Source organism: Vombatus ursinus, unplaced genomic scaffold (genome assembly GCF_900497805.2).
Source record: "Vombatus ursinus unplaced genomic scaffold, bare-nosed wombat genome assembly UNPS02004533.1, whole genome shotgun sequence".
In the NCBI taxonomy this organism is placed as follows: domain Eukaryota; kingdom Metazoa; phylum Chordata; class Mammalia; order Diprotodontia; family Vombatidae; genus Vombatus; species Vombatus ursinus.
In genome coordinates this window covers 1,084,691-1,109,387 of record NW_020944311.1, presented here as the reverse complement: position 1 = coordinate 1,109,387, position 24,697 = coordinate 1,084,691, and the positions used below count along the sequence as shown (strand labels likewise).

The window sequence follows — 24,697 nt, the reverse complement described above, 5'->3', positions numbered from 1 at the left end:
TGCTCCAACGTGTCAGCTAGCCCTACTAGTTTTCTGTCATCTGCAAATTGGATAAACATGGCTTTTATACCTTTAACCATGTCACTGATGAAAACAGTAAACAGAGGGCCAGATACTGATTCCTGGGAACCTGAGAGAGGAGAAAGGAAAAGAGAGCCCAGGACAGAAACTTAGAGGACACCTGAATTTAAGGGAGCCTGGAGGATGAGAAAGCAGCAAAGCAAACAGGCATGGATGGTGGGATGGTGAGAGGGTGGGGGGGGGGGGGAAGAAGCCTAAGAATACAGCATCACACAGCTGAAAGAGACGGCATCACACGAAAAAGGCAAACACTTTTCTTCCTCCTCCAGCAGGGCATGTGCCTTGGGCGACTCTGGGTGGTGCTCTGACTACTCACTCGATTTCTTAGTTCCTTCTCCCAGACCACAGCTCCAGATGTTCTTGGACCCGGATATCCTCTGCAACCTCTAAGATGTTTGCTGAACTAAGGCACAAATGCCCGTCAACTATGGAGGTCAGTCGTGGGCCACTGGTAAAATGCAAACCCCAAAACACAATGGAGGAGGGTTAAAAATAGGAAAAGAAGACAAGCAGAAAGGGCAAAGTCTATAGTTTGGAACAAACTAACTCCAGGCTTTTCTAAAAAGCTATAGTAGACAAGGAAGGCAGAGCAGCATATTGTAAAGGGTGCCAGATATGGAGTCAAAAATGCCCTGGGTTCGAATCTTTCTAGAGGAAGAGTGATCATGATTTCAAAATCAACCCCCCCACAAAGTGGAACCAAAAAGCATATTAACATGCTCACAAAGAAAGGATCAACCAGAGCATTTAGAAATTAAATATAAATCAATTTCTCTCAGAAATAACAAATTATTGGATCACTTTCTTTCCTTCTGATTTCTCCGTAACTATAAGTCCTGACTCATTACTACCATACTCCCATCTTACATTGGCAGACCTCTTTTTACGTGTTTTACGTGAAAACACTTTCACAAAGCCCTCTGAGCTTGATAAAAATACTTCATGAGCCCTTACTCCACGTCATCCTCATGACAGGCTGTGTCACAGAGAACCTGGCATCAGAGGTGAGAAGCTGGACCTCTAGACTCCAAGCCATTCCATCATGCTGCCCCAAACATATCCTATCCTAAGTGAAAGCAGATCACTTTTATTATTTTGTGGTCAACTGATACCCATCCTTTCACCACTTAGCCCAGTGCTTGACACGCAGTAAGAGCTTAATAAATGCTTGTCTCCTTTGTTTCCTAATGGCCAAATATTGCAGTCTTGAACCCTGAACTCTTTTCACCTCCTCCTCACTCAGTAAAATCCACATCTTTTCTAAGTTTCTGTTTACCTTGATACCTCCTTAGGACTGAGACTAGGGGTAGGAAGGCTAGGCACATGCCTAGGGCAGGGTTGGGGAACCTGGGACCTCAAGGCCACCTGTGACTTTCTAAGTCCTCGGGTGTGGCCTTTTGACTGAGTTCAAGTTTTACAGAACAAACCCTTTTATTGAAGGGATTTGCAGGCCCTCCACAACCTACCTTTCCAGCCTTAATGCATTCTAGTTCTCTCCATATATTCTATGTTCCAACCAAAACGGGACGTTACTCAAATGACACGCCATATGTTTGCATAAACTCCATTCTCCAAATCCAGTCCTATCTCATTTCTGCCTTACCAAATCCACCCCTTCCTTCAGTTCAGGTCTTCCCTGAACTCAGAGGTGTGCTGGAGCTAGTAAAAAGGACTCTAGCCCAGGTTCCCTTTTCAGTGTGAGCATTTACAACACAGAAATCCACAAACTCTCCAAATTGGGGCTTGTTTTGTTGAGGGTAGAGACAGGCTTAAGAAAGTGAGAGCGAAAATGTTATGCTGCAGATTAAATTTAAAAGGGGCTCTTGCAGCCCTTTGTTAAATATTTCCCGGCCCACGGTGGCCAGGTTTAAAACCTTTCTGAGCCTCCCCGTGCAAGTGTGCTAACTGCTGTGGGCTTCAGAGAGAAAACAAGTGATACAATCTCTGCTCTCAAAGAATTTACATTTTCCTCGGAGGTCTCTTTCCAAAGTTACTAATGATCTCTCAATTGCCCAATCAAATGGTCTTTGCTCAGTGCTCATCCTTCTTGACCTTCACTGTAGCATTGAATGAGTGAATAAAGCATTCACTAAGTGCTTACTATGTACATTAGGGTTGGGGATACAAAGAGCAAAGTCAGACAGTCCCTGCTCTCAGGGAGATCCCATTCTAATGGGGGAGACTGCGGCTATGGAAGGTTTCAGATGCAAGTCAGATGGAAAGGTCCCATGGTCCTCAGAGGGTGAGGGCAAAGCAGATGTTAATATCAAGGTAGCGGCCTGCTGAACCCGGCACATGCTGCCTCCTGTCTCTACCTTTGGATACCCTACTGCTTTAGCCAGGCTGGCTTGCTTGCCCTATGGGTGGCACTTGGTTGGCACTTGGTGGGAATGGCTGGGCCTTTCTCTACAGGAATTGGCTATGGGGTCTGGGCTAGCAGCATGATCTAAGGTCTGGGAAGTGCTGCCGTTCCCAGGGTTCCTGTGCTTCTCTGCCTGTTAGTGGCAGGTGGTTGGCAGTTGGTGGTGGTGGTGATGAGGAAGGCAAGCTCCCTCTCCACAATGATTTACCCCCTCAAGGATGGCTGGGGGGGAGGGGGGCTGGAATAGAGGGAGATCCAGTGGTTTGTGGGGCACTCCTATTCCAAAGACTCTTGGGCTCAAGGTCCTAGGCTGTCTCCATTGGTGTCTAAGGGTAAAGGACAGTCGTGGTGGTAATGGTGGTGGTTTGACTTACCTGGCACACGCTGCTGCCTGTCTCTCCCTTGTGCCTTACTACTTTGGCAAAGCTGACTTATCTACTCCGGGTGAGGCAGTTGGGTGGCACTAGGTGGGGATGGGTAATGTCTTCTTCACTGGAGTTGCTTCTGGGAGGGATGGACTAGAAACAGGAATGGTCTGGGACAGGGGTGGGGAACCTGCGGCCTCGAGGTCACACATGGCCTTCTAGGTCCTAAGGTGCGGCCTTTTGACTGAGTTCAAGTTTTACAGAAAAAATCCTTTTATGAAGGGGATTTGTTCTGTGAATTTTGGATTCAGTCAAAGGGCCACACTTGAGGACCTAGAGGGCCACATGTTGCCTCGAGGCCTCAGGTTCCCCAACCCTAGACTCTGGGAGGTGCTGCCACAACAGGGCTCCTACGTCTACCAACACTGTGGATCACCTTTTTTCCTGAATATTTCCTCTTTTTCAAGGTTTTGTGACTCTTCTCTCTCCTGGTTTTCCAGTCTGACTATGCCTTCTCAGTTTCCTTTACTAGATCTTCATCATGGTCAGTTTCCTTTACTAGATCTTCATCAAGCAATAGCTGTGGGCGTCCCCCAAGACTCCTATGCTTTCTCACATGATATTCTCATCAGCTCTTGTGGGTTCAATAACATCTTTATGCAGATGCTTCCCAGATTTATTGAATTCTATTCTCGCTCCTGAGCCGTAGTCTGTATCACTGACACCCCACTGAACATTTTAAACTGGATGTCCCTGAGGCATCTCAAACTCCATATCTCCAAAACAGAATCCGACATTTTTTCCCTTTAAGCCTACTCCTCTTCCAACTTTCCTATTGCTGCCAGAGGCAGATCTGCCTTTGTAGTCATCCTCAAGTCCTCTCTCCACCGCACTTATCCAATTAGTTGCCAGATTTTGTCATTTCTTTCTCTACAACATCCCTCACTCCTCTCCACTCACACAGCCATCACCTCAGACCTGGACTACTGCAATAGCCTTCTAATTGGACTCCTTGCCTCAAGTCTCTTCCCAGTCACCGAAGTGATTTTTCGAAAGTGCAGATCTGACTATATAGCCCCCCCCCCCAATTCAATATATCTCATGGCTCCTTATTTTCCCTAGGATCAAACAGAAATTCCTCTAACCGGCATTTAAAACTCTCCACCACCTTGCTCCTTCCTGATTAAGCCACACTGGTTTCCTTGCTGCTCACACACGCTCGCTCCTCTGCTTCCCATACCAATGCCTTTATACTGTCTGTCTCCCATGTCTGGAATGCTCTCCATCTCCAGAGGCTCTAAGCCTCTTAGACTCCCTGGCTTTATTTAAGACTCTACTCGAGGCACTACCTCCTGCAGGAGGCTTTTCCCCATCCTTCTGGTTGCTAGTGTCTTCCCCTCTAGGGCTACCTTCTACCTCTTCTATATTTATCAATTCCATATGGAGCAATTTATGTACATGTAGTCTCCATCAGAATACAAGATCCTTGAGGGCATGGATTATCTTTGCTGTTTCTTTCTATCCCCTGCACTTAGCACAGTGTCTGGCACACAGCAAGTACTTAATAAATGCTTTTTGATTGACTAATGGGCTGAGTTTCTGTGGCCTCAAAAAATCCAACATCCGATCACCACCATTATAGTGATAAGCCAGGAACTAGGGAGACTGGTCCTTGGATGGCTGCCACAAGCACTCATCAAGCCCATAATGGACACATCAAGCTCATAATGCAGCATGGTCGATAGAATACCAGCAGAGCCCTTGAGAACCCAGGGTTCCCTCTATGCCCCATGAGCAGAATTTAAGTGGGAGATACGGAATCATGAAATAATTTAAAGAAATTACATCTTATTTATATAATCCTTTATATTACTCCAACAAATCCAATCCAAAATTTGAGAAATTTATGGAATACCATATACCTAAGAATGGCCCCACAATGCCCTTCATTGTCTCATTTTAGGAAAAAAGCTAGCTGGGCCCAAATCTCCTTCTAAGGCTGACTGGGCTGAGGCACAATGAGGATGCTTGCTTGAATTGCAAAAACTCATTCTACACCAGCCTGGTTTGAGAATGGACCCCCGCAAAAGCCAATCTTCCCCTCAAGCCAGAGCTTTCGATGGATTCTCTTACTCTGTGGTAGTCCCACATTCCCTTCCATTAGAGACAGCATGCGGCCATGGAGGCAACCTAGACAGCTCTTCTCAGGGAAGTGGATAAGGACTAATGTGTTCCTAGGCCATAGCCCAGGGGACTAGCTCATAATCGGAATCTGCATGGCTAGCCACTCTGCAGCCTCTGTCCTGAGGACACACTGTTGGGATTGGTCCCCGACACTGCAAAGCTTTCCCTTTATGATAACCTTGTGAACATCATATTCTCTTTATAGCCGCCAGCTGACCTGCTATTAGAGAAACCAAGCACCAAGCTTGGTGATGCCTTTCCCAAGACTTCATTTATAGGAAATCTGATTTGGAAAGACTGCTTTCCCTGTGGACCATCTATCTCCGCAGGGATAATTGGAGAACCAAAGACGCTGTTCCCTCCAGTGGTTTCAATGCATCTGTTTCAAAATCAACTTTGCTTTCTACAAAGCTAAGACACAAGCAGCCTTGGAAATGTTAAAAAGACTTATTCTGATGACTTTGGTCCTTGGCCGTTTACAAATAATACTCGTAGGGCAAAAGTGCAAAGAGAAGATAGAACGTTACACACACACACACACACACACACACACAAATACACATCTATTTAGTTTAAAGTTAATGATGTAAAATTGTTATTAGATACACAATAGTTATCGAAGATGGCAAATACAAATACAGAAGGAAAACCTTTGGAATTTAAGAAAACATATGCCCAAATAAATTAACTGAAAAGAGTATTTGCACAATACTATTTTAAGCAAGGTCCTTCCATAGATTCTATTTTTTTTTTTAAACAGACTCATAGATTTCAAGCTGGAAGGGGCCATTGATTGCAACCCCTTCATTTTCTAGAAAAACTGAGGCCCTGAGGGGTTAGATTTCCAAGTTACTATCCAGTTACTGTTACTAAGTTAAATGTCCAGTTACTAAGTATCTGTGACAGAATTTAAACCCTGGTGTCTTGACTTCAAGTCCTATATCTATCTCTATCCCTATAACATACTGCCTGTCGTATGCAATTATTTACCCCAGATAAAAACGGGTTCCTTTGGCTTTCAGCCACGATATAAAATTTGAACTGTGCTGAGAACAATCTGTACCTAAAGAGGACCAACAGTTAGACTCAAGTCAACAAACATTTCCTAAGGGGAGGAGGGAACAAGCATTTTTTTTTTTAGGCAATTGAGGTTAAGTGACTTGCCCAGGGTCACACAGCTAGTAAGTGCCAAGTGTTTGGTCTGAGTCCGGATTTGAACTCAGGTCCTCCTGATTTCAGGGCTGGGGCTCTATCCACTGCACCACCTAGCTGCCCCTGGGAACAAGCATTTATTAAGTACCTGGTATGTGCCACTGTACTGTGCTAAGCACTTTGCAATTGTTATCTTATTTGGTCCTCTCAACAACCCGGGGGATTCAGGTGCTATTATTATTTCCATTTTACAGTGAGGAAACCGAAGCAAACAAAGGCCAGGTGACTTGCCCAGGATCACACAGCTAGTAAATGCTCTAGGCTAAATTTGAACTCAGATCTTCCTGAGTCCAGGCCCAGTGCTCTATCCACAGAGCTCTATTCACCCAGTTGAACATGACACCTAGTTGTAAGTCTGGATGACCAGGAGGATGGTAATGCAGAAGTCAGGAAGAGGTGAAAGTTTGAGGGAAAAAGACGATGAGCTCAGTTTTGGACGTGGTGAGCACGGATCTACATTGTCAGAAATGGATAATGTATTAATTTGTTTTGCTTTCCTGAGGGGTGGGAAAGCTGGTAGTAATTGGGAAGTGACTAGGCTATAAAAAGTATTAATAAATCATGGGGTTTTTAAAAAGATGGCTCTATCTCATTTCCAATCAGCAAGGGCCATGTTAACCCTCGGTTTTCTTCATAAACAGACTCCCTCACATGCTTTATCACTAAGCCCACTGACAGACACTCTAGTTGTAAGACAGTTCTGAAGGACCCATAATGAAAAATGCTCTCCACCTCCAGAGAGAACTGATGAACTCCAAGTGCAGAGTGAAGCAAAATTTTTTTTCTACTTTCTTAATTTTTCTTACTTTTTATTTTTTGCAACACGGCTAATATGAAAGTGTGTTTTGCATGATTTCATAGGTATAATTGATATCATATGTCTTGCCTTTTCAATGGGTGGGGGAAGGACTAGAGGTAGGGAGAGAATCTGGAGCTCAAAAATTTTCAAAAATGAATGTTAAAAATAAATAATAAATGTAGCAAAGGGAAAAAAGATACCATAGGTTTATTACACTGTTAGCAATTTTCTAGAAATGGTAAAATGACACTTTCTTTTTAAAATGAGGTGGCTATTTAAGAATTCTTAAGGTAATTTAAAGTCGTTAAATATTTCTTCGGTTCAAATTATACAGTAATTGAAAATAAACATATCGTTGCAGTAAGCACTTCTTCCCAAGCAGACTTCTAGACCTTTAAGAATAGGGATGACCCAGCTCTCCTGCTGCCTAGGGGTCGGTGAGAGAGAGGGGCTATTGCTACAGGAATGGAGCAGTATGGAGCAGTAAACCCCCAGGCTCAGGCCCTCCCCACTGAGCCACCTGTTTCCAGTACCACATGTGCCGCCTTTTAGGTGAACTCAGCCTGGTGTTTGAAGGATGGGGAAACGAAGTACACACTAAGGCAGAAGCATTTTTGTTTCTGTTTGTCTGGCTCCCCTGTTGCCCCAGGGAGAAGTGTACTGGAATATTCTGAAGGGGCAGACAGAGCAGACAGAGCAAACGTAGGGAGATGATGTGGTGCAGTGGAAGGAACCCTGGATTTGTGGAGCTACAGTCAGAGGACCTGGGTTCAGATCTCAGTCCTACTCCTTACTACCCATGTGACCCTGGGCAAATCTCTTCCCCACCCCTTCCTCTCTTGAGTCTCAGTTTCCCCCTCTGTAAATGGGTGCTAACATGAACCATCAGTGGCAAATTATGTAGGACAGTGGAGTGAATACTTTCTTTCCTCCAAAGTCTCCATTCTGGCCATTATGGTCCCATTCGGGAGCATTCTGATTCAGAACCTCCTAGTGCTTATGGCAGTCCCACTCTGATATTGCCCGGAATCTGAGCACTTCACGTTGTAAGGGGCATTTGGGACCACCAAGAATAGCCCCCTCCATTTATTGAAGCTGACCTGCACTGATACTGAGAGCTCCCTCTACAAATGAAATTATAGGTCCTCTCCCTGGCCCTACCCAGAGAAGTTGCTCCCTCAGTCACACAGGTAGTAAACAGCAAATCCAGAATTGAAATGGGGTCTTCTGGCTCCAAATGCAGTCTTCTTCCCACTACACTATATTGATTAAACTCAACAATCATATATTAAACACCTACAGCTACACGCCAGGTGATGCGCTAAGTGCTAGGAACACAAAGGCAAAAACAAAATGATCTTTGGCCTCTGGGAGTCACAAGGAAAATACATGTAGCCATTAAGCAGACACAAGATAATTCGAAGTTGTATCCCAGGAGACTGGCAGAAGCAGCAAAGGCAGAAGGGTCTCAGGTCAGAAGTGGCACCTCAGTTGTGCTCGAAGGAATACCGGGAGTCTCAGAGACACAGGCAGGACAAGAGCACGTTCTAGAAATGGGGTGTCATTTGTGCAAAGGCATGGAGCTGGCAGATGAAATGTCAAAGGGCTGGAAATAGCCAGTGGGCTGGAATGGCCAGTATGGGAAGGGGAGTCACAGGAAATAAGGCTAGAATGGGAAGCAGGAGCCAGAAGGGGATGGCACCATGAACACTTGGTATCTTCTCCTAAAAACAAAAGGAAGCACTGCAGATTTTGGTGCAGAGGCGTGCAGGGACATCCCTCTCTAAGGAATATCGATCTGGCAGCTGGGGAGGCGGGCTGGGCCTGAACTACGGTGGCCACCACGCTATGTGAGTGGACAGAGGCAGACGGATGTAAGATGCTATAGAGAGAGCAGTGGCAAGGCTTGGCAAATGGATACAGGAGCTAAGAGAGAGGAAAAAGTGAAACAGGCAAGTCTGGAGGACATAGGAATTCAGGGGAAAATGCAATAAGGTGGGTTTTGGAAATGTTTAAGGGGATACTTTTAGGCTAGACATCCATAGAGATCTCCCACATCACTGACTGCCTACTCAACTGGAGGGCAAGAAAGAGATTAGGGTAAGACTTGTACATTTGAGAGTTGTCTGCATAGAGATGATGACTGAACCCTTGGAAGCTGACGAAATCACCAAAGAAATCACCGACACTTAGCACAGCCTTTTTAATAATGTCACATTAGAAGAGGTGGGTTATTTTAAAATTATTTTAATGTATTATTTATTTTTAACAGTTTTTTCTTTTTAAATTTTGAGTTCCAAATTCTTTCTCCCCCCCCCCGGCTCCCTCCCCCACCCACTGAGAAGACAAGTAATATGATGGATGATGTGAATAATAAAGAAAACAAGCACCCATGGTATGGGAAAAGGAAATGGATGGAAGTATTATTTTAATGTGAAAATATGAAAATAAATCTGTTCTAGCGACAGTTCTATTACTCTAGTCACACCACGAACACTACCCTCAAAGTGCGAACAGGAAGCTGTTTGCAAAGAACAAAGTTGGCAATTTCACTAATACGAAAATATGGAAAGAAAGAGGAGTCTTTCTTCTGGAACAAGAGGACCTGCTTCAGAAAAATAGAAAAACTAGCACTAGGAAACTGATCCTGAGCATCTCTCCAGACAGCTAGAGCAGGACACTTGAGATTTTTATAGTCAGCTATTCAAACAGCTTTCAAATTCATCAAGCCTGCTCTTGGCCTGACCCGTCACGTTGATTGTTACCAGTTCTGTTCCCTCTCATCAGCCTGACCTCATACTTTCCCCAGATTCCTAAGCAAAGAGAACACCATCACGCCAAGAACAAACGGTTTCCTCGTAGACACAGATGCTGTCGACTCCATTTCTCAACTGCAGAAAAGAGGCCCAGTTTCTTCTGACTTGCCCAGGGTCACATATTTCATTGGGGCAGAAATAGGCCTAGAAGCCAAGTCTTCTGTCTCCAATAAGAGATTTCAGCAATTACTAAAATAAATACGACGGGAATTATATTTCCACAGCTTCAAACATTAGCCAGAAACACTGCAAATTCAACATTAACTGCCAAGGAAGGTAAACACGTGACTTCCTGTGAAGACAAACTCAGCACATAAGAATTATGAATTGGAGGCAATCACTGTGGTGTGAAGTGTTTTTGCCAGGCCTTGGCACTTTGGGCATGACCGAATCGGCTCTGCAGCACAGAGAATCTGCAAACTCCCCATTCATTTGCAAGCTAACTTCTCCTGCATGAAAGGCCCATAATGGCTCAACATATAAACATCCTACTAGTAGTTGAACTGAACTGAATTAGAAGATTCTTGAGTATGTAGGAACCTTAAACATGCTGCCAAAAACAAATAACGGGAAGACGACCAAATGTAAACATTCCTCTAACTCATCCCGCCAGAGAAGTGATGTGTGAAACGTCAACCAAGAGCTCTGAAGGAAGCTGAGGCAGAACTCAGGACAAAGCGAGGGCTAACTGGGGCCTGCAGACAAGCCTCCGCTTCCCTTCTAATCCTGCTTTCCCTATTTGTACTAAAGGCATTCTCCCAGTCACCCAACCACAGAATCATTTCGAACTCTTCCCCTGCTGTGCCCCCATCCGGTCAGCTGGCGAGTCCTGAAGATTTTAGTTCCACCATCTCTCTTGCATCTGTCTCTACTCCTGCCCTGTCCATGCCCCCACTCCTGCCCTGTCCGTGCCCCCACTCCTGCCCTGTCCATGCCCGCTGACAAGTTTATTTAGTCCTTTGTTCTCCAGCTACTAATGACTACCATAAAAACCTGTGAACCTACCTCCTCACCTCTAACCTTTCCACCCTCCAACCCACCCTTCAGGCACTACCAGACAAATCTTATTAAGGCACACTTCTGATCTCACTTCACCAGTCAAAAACCTTCTTGTGACTCCCTCCTGCCTACTGAACCAAGTCTTCAGCCTCGTATCCAAGGCCTTTTCCACTTGGGATGAAGCCTCTCCGGGGAGTTTTCTCTCATACTCCTCCGCTTCAGAAAAGTGCTACACATGGAGCAGTGAAATCAGCCTAGTGACCATTCTGCCAATACGTCCTGTGCTCACCATTACCTCTCACCTTTGTTCCTGAAATGCCAGCTTGGTCATGTCACTCCCCACCTCCAGAAACTCTAGGAACCTCTAGAACAGTGCTTTTCAAAGGGTGTGTCTCGTGTGATGTTCCAGTGATGCGTGCTGTGCATTGTACAGAACTTAGCCCGCTCTCCCACATACCCCATTTGTCATAGCAGAAACATAATTCTGTGCCATTAGGTAAATAAGCTTGAGAACCCCAAAGTACAGGCATGTCGCCTTTCACAAGCTAGCTGAACTTCCCCAGCTTTCTGCTATCAAGGCCTTCCATCTCCCCCTTCAGACAGCTCCTACTGTAATAGGCACTGTGCTAAGCCTGGGGAAACAAAAAAGGTAAAAGACAGCCCCTGCCCTCAAGGAGCTCCCAGTCTAATAAGGAAAACAGCACAAAAACAACTACGTCCAACAAGATTCAGGCAGGATAAACTGGAGAGAATCATAGAGGGAAGGCAGTAGCGTGAAGGAAGGTAGGGAAGCTAGGAGGCAGAGATGAGGAATGAATGAAGCATTCACTAAGTCCTTACTATGCGTGAAGCCCTGTGCTAAGTGCAGGGATACAGAGGGAAAAGTCAGACCCTACCCTCAAGGAGCTCCCAGTCTAACGGGGGACATGACACATATGGAAGGTTTCAGGTGGAAGACTCTCAAGCAGTACAGCAGTAAAACACATTTCAATGTCACTATTCTCAGGGCTCTTGGATTCAGGGTCCTAGGCTATCCCCACAGGTGTCTGAGGGGAGATGGTGGTCAACGTAGTAATGGCCTGACGTGCTCGGCACATGCCTCTTCCCGTCTCTACCTTTGGGTGCCTGAGTGCTTTAGCCAGGCTGGCTTGCTTGCTCTGTGGATGCCAGTTAGTTGGCACTTGATGGGGATGGCTGGTCCTTTCTCCACAGGAGCTGCTTCCCCAGATGATGGCTACAAGGCCTGGGCTGGCAGCGTGACCTAAAGTCTGGGAGACACTGCCACTTTCAGGGCTCCCGTGCCTATCTGCCTGTTGGTGGCAGGTGGTCAGCAGTTGTTGCTGGTGGTTCTGGGGAGGGCAGGCCCCCCCAACATCGATTTCTCCCCTCAGTGATGGCTGTGGGGGACTGGGACAGGAAAGGACTCCCCAGCACCACCCTCACCTCCACCTCTTGGAATCTCTGACTTCCTTTAAGACTCAGCTCAAGCTAGCCTTTCCTGGCACCTCCAGCCGCTCGTACCTTCCCTCCCATAGCTGCTTTCTATTTTTTATATAATTTCTATGAGTACTTATTTATTTTCACATTGTTTCCCTGATAGAAAGTGATCTCCTTGAGGGCAGGAGCTGCTGCCCTCCCTAGCATCTAGCAGAAAGCCTGGCCCACAGTGGGCACTTAATAAATGCTTGTTGATTGATCAATTAATTGCCCAATCTATTTCCCCCACTAGAAAGGTTTACTCCCTCTTCTCCACTGCCAAAATCCTCACCATTCTTTAAGACCAGCTTAAACGCTGGTCTACGAAACCTTTGCCTCCCTCCTCACAACTCTTGGACTCTACCTCCAAAAGGCATTGCTGTTTTATTCTGTGTTACAGTTACCTGGGCACAAGTGTTATTGATTCTCCTGAACTGTATACTCCTTGAGGGTAAGCATTCTCAAAGATCTTTCTATCTTCTCTGAGTACCTTGAATTCAAAAGGATCTGGGACTCTATCTGATGGCCACTGGGTCCTACATGGAGAACTAGTCCCTTTAAATACTGCTAACCCTGTCTAGAACTGGAAACTCTCAATCAGCTACAAACGAGGCAGAGCAGTGAGCTCTACCACTCAGTTCCCACATTCCAAGATCTGAACAAGCCCTTTAGGGGCATGGCTTGGGGCAGGGAAGGAGAAGAATGCCACTGAATCCTCACCAATGGTCCATTTTCCTGCCTGTTGACGGATCTTCTCTTGGTAGCTGTCCTGGTAGCTGCTGCTCCCCAGAAGCCTTTTCTGGTGCTTTGAACACCTCGAGCTGATGCCCTGCCCGTCCAAAGCTTGGCCTGGCCCTCTTCTTGCTACAGAAAACAGCCTGGGAGAAGCTCCCTGGCTGAGAATGGCCTTGCCTAAATTTCAAGATCTTGGCTCTCAGAAGCTGTTTTAATGGCATGCTGGCTTGAACTCCCTGTTCTGTCCTAATTGCTGCCTAAAAACCTGCCTGGCTTTCTGTCACTGCCTCACATCTGGATCTTTAGCTTCCTTTATTCCTCGGGTCCAGACTGTCCTAATTCATTCCCTCATTCCTCATCTGTCTCCCCAATCCATCACTGTCTACAATTTGGCTGCTTTTGCACAGTCTGTGTCTCGTGCCTGGAATGTACTCCCGCCTCCCTTCTCCCCCTTTCAGAAGCCTGAACTTCCTTAAAAACAGCTCAGGTGAGGGAAGGGGGGGGGGAACCTTTCTTTCTTTCTTTCTCTCTCTCTCTCTCCCTCTCTCTCTCTCTCCCCCCCTCTCTTTCTCCCTCTCCTTCTCCCTCTCCCTCCCTCCCTCCCCCCAACCAGTTGCTAATGTCCTCCCCCAGGAAATTGTTTTGTGTCTACTTACATACCATTTGTATTTAAATTTCTGTGTCCATCTACAGATTATTTAGAATTAAAAGAACCAAGAACCCAATCGAACCAAACCACTTAAAGATAGAGACTTGTTTTTTTGTCTTTGCTTCCCAGTGGCTAGCATGGGGCCTAGCACAGAGCAGGTGCCCACTAAATACCAGAACGCTTATGAGTGATGTTTTTATTCAACAAAGGGTTAATTGAACTGCATGTATGAAGTCCCTGCCACGTGCAGGGCAACATGCTTATTAATCAGCTGAGGTGCAACAGTAAGAGTTCTATGTTGGAAGAAACCTTTTTGGTGTTCCAGACCCCTTGGGTAGGCAGTCTGGGGAAGTCTGCCTTCACCCCTTCTCAGAGCCAGGTTTTTAAATCACTGAAAGGAATGTGAAATTTCAGTTGGAGATAGTGAAAATAAAGATGCAATTGTTTTCCTCACCCATGTGCACAGACCTTCTGAAATCTATCTATGTAGCCCTTGGAGATTCATGGAGCCCAGGTCAGGAACCCCTGCTCTGAGGGGTAAGAATGGCTGCAGAATGTCTAGAAGTTATACAGTGGTAGTTTAAAAAATGGGAAAAGTCTGCCAGTGAGAGGACAGTTAGGAGACCCTTCCAGGAAAATAAATCATATTCTCTGCTGCCTAAAAGCAGCTTAGAGAAGAGGCTTCTCTGGTTTCTGCTAACTGGAAATCCCTAAAGAGAAACTATTCTGGCTATGAGCCCCCTCCCCCCCAAGGAGACGGCTAATTATGGGCTGCTCTCAGGAAGGTGGCCTCTCAGGCTCGGGTACCTGTGGTAGTGTCGCAGGGAATAATGCAACCTGAGCCCAAAGATCGGCATGATTAGCTAGCGTAACCTGAAGAGGAGAAGTGGGCCTATCAATTCTAAACATCAAGTAAAGCTGTTTTGGCTGATAGGACTTTATTTTCCTGGGCACCTTCTCACCCAGTTTGAGAGCATTCCATATTTTCACCTGGATTAAATATTCCCCCAAATTTCTCAGTCAGGAGAGAGGCAGCTTGTCTTCAGCCCTTTCCTAAATATCAGGTTAGTCACTCCAGGCAAAGCAGAAGAAACAAGGCAATGATTCTAGACATTCCGCAGCCCTTCTTACCTCTCGGAGAGCAGGGATGCATAGAGAGATTTCAGGGCATCTGTGATTGTGAATGGAGGGGGAAATCATCTTTATTTTCACTATCCTTTAACTAAAATTAGGCATTTCCTTAATTCTGAGCAGAGGTCCATAGGTTTCCCGAGACTTCCAAAGGGGTCCAGGACACAAAAGAAGGGAAGGAGTCTTGTCTTAGAGGCTGTCTTTATTAAAGAAATTATATGGAACATGAACAGTCTTGGAAGGGGATGGTACATGGGCTAATGCCCTTCTGGTAAAGCCCATGGCTACTGTACTGAAAAGGAAATTCAGTTGGCATCTGGCATACGAGGTCATTTCAGGATTCTTAAATCACAAGAATAGCCTTTAGCATCAAATGCTTATTGAGTGCCTATTTGTACCATTTCTTCCAAGTACAGAGGTGATGTACAAGCAATCTACCAACAACACCTCGTGCTTAAACCAAATGTATTTTGAGGGGCAAGTAGCTGTACCCTCTTTTCACAGCAAAGAGTACTCTGTACTTATTATTTTTACATTAGAAGTCCTATTTGATCTTCAGCATCTATCCTCAGCTTGTAATCTTTTTTTCCATTACAGATATATGAATTCAAGCAAAGCAAATTTCAGCATTAGCCATGCTCCTCCCAAAATAAAAATGTGCTTCACTCTGCACTCTGAGTTCATCGCTTCTCTATCTGGAAGTGCATAGCATGTTTCATCATGAGTCCTCTGGAATTGTGGGTTGGTCATTGTATTGATCACGGTTCCTAAATCTTCCGCTTGTTTGTCTTTACAATACTGTTATTATAGTATAAATCATTCTCCTGGTTCTGCTCACTTCCCTTTGTATAAGTTCATACAAGTCTTCACAGGTTTCTCTGAAATCATCCCCTTCATAATTTCTTATAGAACAATAGTATTCTATCAATTCATATACTATAACTGTTCATCCATTCCCCAAATGATAAGCACCCCCCCCCGTTTCCAGTTCTTTACCACCACAAAAAGAACTGCTACAATTATTTTCATATATATGGGTCCTTTTCCTCTTTCTTTAATCTCTTTGGGGTACAGACCTAGTAGAGATATCACCAGGTAAAAGGACACACAGTTTATTAGCGTTTGGGCATAGTTCCAGATTGCTTTCCAGAATGGCTTGACCAGTTCGTAGCTTCACCAATCAGTGCATTAAATGTCCCCATTTTCCCACAGCCCCTTCAGCACGTGTCATTTTCCTTTTTTGTCAACTCAGACAATCTGATGGGTGTGACATGGCACCTGAGAGTTCTTTTATATTGCATTTCTCTAATTTTTAGGGAATTAGAACATTTTTTAATATGGTTATTGAAAGCTTGGCTTTCTTCCTCTAAAAATTACCTATTCATATCATTTGACCATTTATCAATTGGAGAATGGTTCTTATTCTTATAAATTTCACTCATTTCTCTATATAGCTTAGAAATGAGACCTTTATCAGAGAAGCTTGCTCAGCTAATAATCTTGTTACCCAAATGACCTATGCAAGAAGTCCCTTCCTAAGAACCACGTACTAGCAGTAATTGACACGCTTCTATTTCCTGGGATCACCGCTGAATATTATACCTACAGTATAATATTTATGTAAATATACTCTTGTCTGTTTCATGATGTAGTCATTAGATTCATGAAAATAATCAGTGAATTAATGGAGAAACATATAGCTGTGTACTATAATACCCAGCACAAATCTAAGTGTTTTGAATATTCTGATCAGAGCTTAGCTGCAGGGTACTGATAACATGTCAGCAGGGCTAGATTGGGAAAATGAATTCTAAACAGAAAATCTAGTGTGACATAATATTGCAGGTTTGGGGTTGCAATAAGGAAAATACCACACAGGAGGCAGTACACCACACCAGGAAAGAGCCCTGGACTTGGATAATAATAATAAACGATGCAAGTTTGTACTTCTTTCCTTACAATAACCCACTGGAGTAGGTAGTAAGAGTAGTATTATCTTCATCTTAGAGATACAGGGACAGGCACAGGGAAGCTGACTTGCCCAAAATTATGGCATTAGAGCTAGAATTCAGACCAAAGCCTTTACTGTCTCCAAATCCTACGTTCCTTCCAGTACCTCTCAAAATGTAATCTGTGGCCCATTACCACAGCTCTAAGCTCACAAAGACCAGGTTCAAACTTGGGAGCTTCTCATGCAAATTTCTATGGTTTTTGCTTCTACCAAAGCTTTCTCCTGGGAACATCAGAATTTGGCTTGTGTCCCCCCAAAAAATGGGCTTGTGGAAGACAAATCAGTAGGTCCTATGAAAGTATTAAAACTAACAAGGAATCAAATACACTGTAAAGGCAAGTTTTATTTATATCCCTATAGAACATGCAAAGGATTTCTACCTAAGTCCCCAGATAGTTAAGCTAACTCCCCCTCCTGTTTCCATGGTCCTCCGGCTTCTCCGAGGACCCATCTATTCTTGAAAGTGTAGAATAGTACCCTGGGTGGAACTCCCTCACAAATGGAAAGAACTCAAGCCGGCTACTTAAGTAATTCCTGCTTCCATCTACTAGGTGCAAAACACTACAGAAATGTGAGAGGCTATTAATGGGAAATAGGATTTTGGGTGCAATATAACTGAATTCCTGTATCTGTAAAGCACTTTGGTATTCACTACAGTTCATCTTTCTGTGGGAGATTGCTTTCTATTGCACATCCCCTTCTAATTTAGTATTACAAACTGGAACCCAATGGCTAAAACCCAGAATTGGGGACATGACTATCTAGTACCCAATCTGCAGCCCTTGTGACACAGTTACCCCAAATAACTGCTATCACCAGTACGGCAGATCATACTGTGGAGTTTATAATAATATAATATTTGCAACACTATTTTCCTGCGGAGGTAGCATTACTGATTGCTTCTTGTGGCAAAAGAAGAGGCATCATGAGACAAAAAGCCACTAGGTTCTCACACTTTGACCTCACTAAGCAACACAATCAAAGACATTTCCTTGATTGCTCTGAAATCTCAGCTTAAGGCTAGACTGAAATGGAGCAGTCTGTATACGCTGAATGTGCCAGTGACAAACGCTTTCAAACAAAGATCAACCCTAACTGGACATATCAAGATGCAATGAAGAAAAATGTCCAGTTACTTTCAAATGAAGTACCTAAAACCGTCTGGCACTTGGTAGGTACTTCATACATATCTGTTGACTGACTGCAATTGTGTTATTAAACTCTTCAGTTTTCCTAACATTTATATGTGGATCACACTCTAATGATTATTATCCATTGTCCCACCTCCAAGATCAAGAATTTTGAAATTTCATTCTCTATTTGCTAATATTTTGTTTGAATTTTTGTGTCAATGTTCGTTAAGAAGACTGGTCGATAGTTTTCTTTCTCTGCTTTGTCTCTGGTATAGGCATCAAAACCATATTTGCATCACAGAATCTGGAAGGGTCCCTTCTTTTCCTATTTTTGACAACAGTTGATGTAACAGTGGAATTAATAACCCTTTAAATGTTTGATAGAATTCGCTTGTAAATCCATCTGGTCTTGGAGTCTTTTTTTCCCTTTGGGAGCTAAGTTGTGGCCTGTTGAATTTATTTTTCTGATATCGAGTTATTTAAATAGAAATTCCATTCTCCAACAACTTCCTGCCATACCACCAACACTAAACAAAACTAAACTTCACATAATGACATATCCCCCAAACATCTCTGCACTCTAGTTTCACTTATCTCCAGATCCAGCCTCGGTTCCATGGTCTACTTTAATGAGTCACAAACTATTACCCTAAAATCCCTTGTCATCTTCCCACCCTACTCCCATGACAATCCCAATCTTCAACTGTTGACCCATGGGGAATTCCACCATCCAAATTCACTGATTCTGTTCCAGAGCTCTTGAGCTCTTTTCACCAGCTACTAATTTATGATGCATAATTTAAACTGAAATCTTGCCACTGCTGTATAATCTTTTTCCTCATTTTATTCCCCACAGTATCTGTCTCAAACCTTTTCTCTTCTCTTCTGACCCCAAACTTCACTCTCACCACAAGTGACCTAGACTCCTACTTCATCTGCCATGAGCTTCCTTAATCCATTCTCCAGGCCTCTTCACTAAGGCTAATCCTTCTATTTGTGCCCTCCATCACTCTCTTTTCCTCCTCCAGAACCTTACTCTAGAAGTTATTCCCTCTCTTAAATGCATCATCTTCCCAATCCTTTAAAATACTTTGTAAGAAGCCCTCCCCTGGACTCCTCTACCACCTATAACTACCATCTCACCTCTCATTTTCACTGCTAAACTTTATCACCACTCATTCCCTCCTCAACCCCTTGCAAATCTGGCTTCTCTGACCATTCGGCTGAAGCTACCCTCTTAAAGGGCATCTGTGATCTCTTAATCATTAAATCCAATGACCTTTTGTCAGCCTTCTTCTCCTTGTCCTCTGTGTTGCTTGTGGAACCGTTGATTGGAGATTCTCCCTACCCTTGACTTTAGAGACCCTAGCTTTCCTGATTCTCTTTCCTGATTAAATAACTGATCCTTCTTTGAATACTAAGTTCTAAACAGGAATACTCGTGACATCATAGATTCAGAGTTAGAAGGGGCCTTAGAGATCATCTAGCCCTACTTCCTTATTGTAGACGTTTGAACACTGAGGTTCGGAGAGAGGAAGTGGCTTGTCCTCTGGCATCTGAAGCTCTTCATAACTTGCCCCCTTCCTACCTTTCCCATCTCCTTACACCTTACTCCTCGACAGGAACTCTCCAGCTACAGGATCCAACTAGACTGTCCTCCTGGCAGCTCCTCAAATATAACACTCCATCTCGTCTTGGGGGGCCTTTGCACTCGCTGTCCCCATGCCTGGAATGCTCTGCCCCTCACCTTCCTACTGGCTTCTCTCAAGACTCAGCTCAAATACTACCCTTTTGCAGGAGGGCTTTCCAGGTCCCCCCAGATGCTAAAGCCTTGCCCTTTCAGATGACCCATCTTCTACTCGATAGAGATCTTGCTTGTACCTAGTTATTTACATGTTGTTTCCTTTATTAGAATGTATGATCATTGAGGGCAAGGAGTGTTTTTTGCCTTTCTTTGTATCCTCGGTGCTTCTCACAGCGTCTAGCTTGCTTATGGATGTTGGACTCTTGGACAAGATCACTCAAGCAGTAATTTGTGTTTGTGTCCAACCCCCCAACTAGACCATAAGCTCCATGAAGCCAGAGACCCTGTCTTCTATAAACTTTCCTCCAATATCTAGAACAGAGCTCTGTACAGAGCAAGTAAATAGTAACTGTGCTGAGGAAATGAATTCCTCTAAATTACTCAAATAAAACTTGGTCCTCTAAAAAAATCTAGACAATCATTTAATTATTTTCAAAACTCCAAAGTCTGGCCAAGAATGTTAATAGATTAACTTTCTACCTCTTAAGACTGAAGTTCACTTGTTGTTGAAATCAGAGGAAAAAAATCTGGTAGCCCCATCTAACCTCATGGGAACCTTCTGACTGCCATCACCAACTACCACACAAGACCATTCCCTTTCTGCCTGCTCCCGGGAGTCTCCCCAATGTTAGAGGTGACCAGACAAATTTGTTAGGTACTTCAGCTGATGGTACTAAGGCCAAAGGTACTATGGGTACACAGGTACTATGTCATGCAAACGGTTTACCTTCATATATTAAGCATCAGTTATGGAAACTAAGGGCCAGAGTTGCCTTCCAATAGGCTTGGAGTAGGACAAGAACGAAACAAAACGAGGATGATATTCACAACCCCATTAAAAGGATATGAAAGCACGAGTAAGCTGCCCCATTCAACTTTCAAGAGTCCAGCCAAGATAGAATGTCTTTTAAAGTCTCGGGCTCTGCACTGTTGTAGCTCGTGGGGCTCAGATCGTTATCTCAAAGGTACACAAGCAACCTCTGATCTTCTTCCAGAGCTCCCGCTAATGTCAACTTCTCCTGCTCTCGTGTGGGTTCACCAGGCTCTGGGGTTCCCTTTAATGTTGGCTCTGTTGCCAGATCTTCCCGGGCCATCGTGACAATTATCAGGAAAAGCCGTGAGGCTGGCTGGCCTCAAGCACAGGCAAACGTAAAGAGACCCAGCCCACCCACGCTAACTGGCATTACCGGGGAAGGGGCCACAGAGTGACCAGAGAAACGAACAAGCATCGGGCCGGCTACTCGCTCGCCTTTCGAAGGCTCGAGCAGGAAGCCCGCGGCCAGCGCCCGGAACACCCGGGGCCGAGGGGAAGGTGGCACCGGCCGGGGGCGCGGCCGGAGCCCACCCCGGGCCGCCGCCGCCTCCCCTGGGTCTCGCCCGGGCGTCCGCAAGAGGAAGTCGCAGCGCTTCCTCTGTCACCGCGCCCAGCCGGGGGGGGGGGGGGTGGGGGGGGGCTCTTTTCTTGTGCGCCGCGGCTGTGCGGGCCCGCTGTGCGCATGCGCGCGCGCCTCGCGCATCCTTCCTGCTGCTGCCTCGGGCACTGGCTCAGGTGCTGACCCGGGGCAGAGGGGATGGAGGGAGGGCGGGAGAGGGGAGGGAGAGAAGAGGGAGGGAGGGAGGGACAGAAGAGGGAGGGAGGGAGGGACAGAAGAGGGAGGGAGGGAGGGAGGGAGAGAAGAGGGAGGGAGGGACAGAAGAGGGAAGGGGAGAGCGATCCCGCACCCCGAGCCTCGCGCCCCCGCCCCCACCCCCGACCTCCCCGCCCCGCCCCGCCCCGCCCCGCGCTCGAGCTGTCAACCCGCGGCCTGCCTCGGACGCCGGCCGTCGGGCGGCAGTCAGTGCGCGCTTGGCCCGGCCCCAGCCCCGACCCCGGCCTCACCAGCACCACGGAGCCCCGCACCGCCTCGGACACGCTCTGCCGCAGCTCCGCCGCCGTGCCCGGCTTGCTGAGACGCTTGGTGAACTTGCGCACTTCGGCCATGGCGGCACGCCTCGGCCCAGCGCGGCTCGCTTCGTCTAGGGACAGGGCGGGCAGGCTGCAGCCTCCGCTGCCCCCGGCGCCGCCGCCGCCTCAGCCTCAGCCTCAGCCTCAGCCTGAGCCTCTGCCGCCGCCCTCCTCGCCCTCCTCCTCCTCCCACGCCGGCCTCCCGCCTCGAGCTGGCTCCGCCCACTGCTCCTCCCTCCTCCCCCGCCTCGTCTCCTCCGCCCCCTCCCCCGTCTCCACTGCCCCGGAGCACGGGCTCGCGCCGCGGATCGAGGGTGTGCCCTGGAGGAGGGATATGTGTGCTGGGGGGGGGGGGGTTGGGAGGGTCACGCGGGAGGAGGCGGGGGCCGGGGAGGGGGGAAGTGGCCCCTGGGACGGCTCCTCCCGCAGCCCAGCTTGCTTAATTAAGCTCTTGCACCCGGGAGGGGAGACCTGGTGGCCAATTCGGGGAAACTGAGGAATTGCTCAGGCCCCTGGAGCACGCGAGGAGGGGGCCGACGGAACTGCCTCCCGACCTCGGGAGGGGAGGCGACCCGACATCCCAGCCCCCGAGATCCGATCGGCTGGGTGGGGCAGTGACCTATATGGCCCCGCCCGCCACTTCCGGCCCCCTTCAGCTTCCTTGGCTCGAGCGGTCCCAGCGCTGGGGCAGGGTGCAGGGAGAGCTTTGACGCCCGTGATGTCAGGGGCTGGAAGGCTGGATGCCCTGTTTAACAATAACCCCCTCCCCCCAAAGCCCCACCCACCCACGCGCCTGGTGGCTTCTCTTTGCTTAGTCTACCCTTTCCTCAGCCTCCAGGCCTTTTGACACTTTCCTGGACGTGAACACTTGGTGGTACTGCTTCCAGTGCATTTCTGTGCCCGGCCCTGGCTCCCAGAATTACACCTTCTTAGAGCTGGAAACGTTGTTCCAGGCTACGTAGCCTAATCCATACCTGAATACTGCCTCCCCCCCCCAACCCCGCCCCCCAGTCTAATCTGCTTTCAGACAGCCCTCACAGGACGTTCCTCCCAGCATCAATCCTCAAATGGGTTTTGCGTCTTCCCCCCCATACCCCTAGTTCAGCCTTCTGGGGACAAAGACAACAAGACTAATCTCCGTTCTGTGAGATGAACTTTCAAACACTTGTCAGTGCACCCACCCCCAGTCTTCTCTTCCCCGGTTAAATGCTCCTAATTCCTTTAACGTCTGTATAATAATAACGGGCAGTTTAGAAGGATTTTTTCCATATATCATTTGACTCCAAATCCAATACTGCCTAACGAACCCCAGGGGATCACTACCTTGCACACAGAAATCACTGAATATTTTTAATTGATGATAAGGCGATCTGGTGAAAAAAACCAAAAAGCACTGAACTTACAAACTTGGATTCTACTCCTAACTTTGCCACTAAAAGCTGACATTTATACAGAACCTTTTACAAATATTTTCTCATTTGCTCCTGGCGATAACCCTGTAACAGAAATATACTAGGTATTATCATCCTTATTTTATGGCCAAGGAAATTGAGGCATAGAAGATAAATACTGTGCTGGAGTCAGAGGATCTGGGTTCAAATTCAGACTGTTACTACCTGGCTGACCTTGGTCACTTCTCTGGCCTCAGTTTCCTCAAATGTAAAATGTGGAAGATGAATCAAGTGACATGGGAGTTCCCTTCCAACTCAAAACCTATGGTCCTAAGTGACTTGCCTAAAGTCTTTCTTCTGCCTCTTTCCATCAGACCACACTGCCTCTTACTCAGATCATTCTGTTCTCTGGGTATCAGTTTCCTTTTCTGTAAAAATAAAAGGGTTGAGATTGACAGCATTTAAGAGCCCCAATTCCAGCTTTAATAAATCTATGATTCACTGACTTCTATTAATTCCCGCTATTGTGAAGGGCAGCAATGATGCCTTAAGAAGGCCCTTCCAGCATCCTCACTTTACAGGCAAACACAGGTGCAATCCCACAACAGAGTGATCCCACAACTTCCAACGGTGTATTTTTTTTTTTTTAGGCAATTGGGGTTAAGTGACTTGCCCAGGGTCACACAGCTAGTGTCAAGTGTTTGGTCTGAGGCTGGATTTGAACTCAGGTCCTCCTGACTTCAAGGCCAGGGCTCTATCCACTGTGCCACCTAGCTGCCTCCAACGGTGTATTTTAAAGATAATTCTCATTGACCTTCATCTCCAACAAGTCAAGGGTAAGAATTTAAAAGCCAGCACCAAAAGACGCTTTGTTCACTGTGCTTGATGAAGATGGCCCTTCTCAAGGGTTACTGACTGGTCTCTAAAAGTGAAGGATAAGAAAGCCTTCCATGTAGTTAACAGAACTGTATACGGTGTTTTAAGACCTCTTAACAATTCAGTTCAATTCAACAAACATTTATTACCCAATAGAACAGATGCTTCTGAAAGGGAGAGGACTGTCTTTTTAATTTTGTCTTCCTAACCTCCACAATGCCTCCCAGCGCAACAAGTTGCTTGTGATGTTAGTTGAATTGTATTGAGTCTCAGAGAAATAAAATGATTTGGTCCAGTAAGTGACAGTAAAAGTCAAATCTCTGAACTCCTAAGCTAATGCTCTGGCCACCCACCACACGCTTTGGCCCCATGGGATTTCTCTCACGTTCAGTACCTTGCACAGAAGAGATATTCAAGAAATAATGATAGCTCATGTTGCTAATGCAATTTATGACCCACACGTGCTTTCCTTACAACCACTCAGTGAAATAGGAAGGTCAAGTAGTTATCCCCATTTTATAGATAAAGAACCTGGCATGCCCATCTCCCACCTACATACCTTTGCACAGATTTTTTTCCCCTCATACCTAGAATGTTTTCTCTCCTCTTAGAAATCCTGGCTTCCTTCAAGACCATTTCTGAACCTCTCAGTTGACAGTGTCCACTTCCTCTTCAAATTATCACACACACACACACACACACACACACACACACACACACACACACAC

General features: G+C 46.1%; 1 protein-coding gene across 2 annotated transcripts in view; it reads right to left on the bottom strand.

Annotated features, from left to right (window-relative positions):
* The window catches only part of DOCK11 (dedicator of cytokinesis 11), a 191,096-nt gene extending 169,358 nt beyond the window's left edge, over positions 1–21,738 (bottom strand). For both annotated transcript variants that reach the window (XM_027837386.1, XM_027837390.1), the window contains exon 1: positions 21,637–21,738. In XM_027837386.1, the coding sequence (XP_027693187.1) occupies positions 21,637–21,738 (102 nt within the window). The remainder of the gene's footprint in view (positions 1–21,636) is intronic.
* Between the last annotated feature and the right edge of the window lie 2,959 nt (positions 21,739–24,697).